The sequence below is a fragment of the Acanthisitta chloris genome, unplaced genomic scaffold, assembly GCF_000695815.1.
Source record: "Acanthisitta chloris isolate BGI_N310 unplaced genomic scaffold, ASM69581v1 scaffold13364, whole genome shotgun sequence".
Taxonomy (NCBI): Eukaryota; Metazoa; Chordata; class Aves; order Passeriformes; family Acanthisittidae; genus Acanthisitta; species Acanthisitta chloris.
In genome coordinates this window covers 354-1,428 of record NW_008668829.1, presented here as the reverse complement: position 1 = coordinate 1,428, position 1,075 = coordinate 354, and the positions used below count along the sequence as shown (strand labels likewise).

The following is a 1,075-nucleotide window of genomic DNA, read 5'->3' as shown; positions in this document are numbered from 1 at the left end:
GTGGGTATGTAGGGGGGGACACAGGGTGAAGCTAGGCTGTGGAGAGCAGCAGGGTCTGGATCACGTCAGCAGGGGCTCTGGCACAGTGGGGCAGTGGGACCCAGGGCCATGGTGCTGCATATCTGGAGGGGCAGCAGGGCAGCCTGCCTTCTGCTGCAGGGCCAGCCTCTGCAGACAGGCCCAAGCATGCAACTCCACTTTCCTGTTCTCCGTCTGTGCTGCCACAGGGAAGAACAGGCTGGCTTGTCCCCTTCTTAGGTAGCACCACCAAGGGGCATCTGCAGTGGCCCCTTCCCCACACAGCTCATGCAGGGCACTGGAGCCAGCTGGCTCCTCAGGTCTGGGGCAGATGTGCTCAGGGAGTTTTACCTCTGACCTCCAGCTTGGCCTCACACTGTTTGGTGCCATACTCGTTGACTGCCTTGCAGGTGTAGAAGCCGGTGTCAGTGTGCTCTGCCGCCAGGATGTGCAGTGTGAAGAGCCCTCGCACTCCCTCTGCCTCCTCTACATGGTGCCGACGGCTGTACTTCACTGGCTGCCGGTTCCTCAGCCTGTTCAGGACATGGGCAGAGCAGCATGGTCATTGTCACAACTGGTCCTGCACACCCAGCCTGGCTGCCCACAAAAAAACCCTGTTCTCCACCCCCAATTCAGGATGAGAGCTCCAAGCTGAGCGTATCCAAATGGAGAGGTCACCATGCCTGTCCCCTCCTTCCCTGCCCAGCTGTGACCCAGAGAACACCAGGACTCACCAGTAAATGATGGGTTTGGGCTCCCCATGGACACGGACACTCATGCTGACATCCTGCCCCTCCAGCACCGACTGGTCTGACAGGGATATCTGGGGAAACAGAGGTCAGAGAGAAGAAAGCACCCACAGCTGTGTGTCCCCCATCACAACAGAAGTACCAGGAGAGTTGGTGGAGTGGAGCCTGCCCAGGTGCAGGGAACACCCCAGATCAAATCAAGGGGTGGGAAGACCTGACCCACCACCTCCTGGCACCAAGGACTGCAGTGCTGCAGTCACAGGGCACTGCTCTCTGCAGGGTCCTGGAGGAGTTGTTGTCTCACCTCA

At 59.4% G+C, this 1,075-nt stretch overlaps 1 protein-coding gene across 1 annotated transcript in view; it reads right to left on the bottom strand.

Annotated features, from left to right (window-relative positions):
- Window positions 1-369: 369 nt before the first annotated feature.
- LOC103800711 (striated muscle-specific serine/threonine-protein kinase-like) overlaps window positions 370-1,075 on the bottom strand; it is a gene marked incomplete at both ends in the record, with an annotated part of 978 nt that continues 272 nt past the window's right edge. Inside the window, 2 exons of the mRNA XM_009073095.1 lie at window positions 370-551; window positions 753-841. Of these exons, the coding sequence (XP_009071343.1) occupies window positions 370-551; window positions 753-841 (271 nt within the window). The remainder of the gene's footprint in view (window positions 552-752; window positions 842-1,075) is intronic.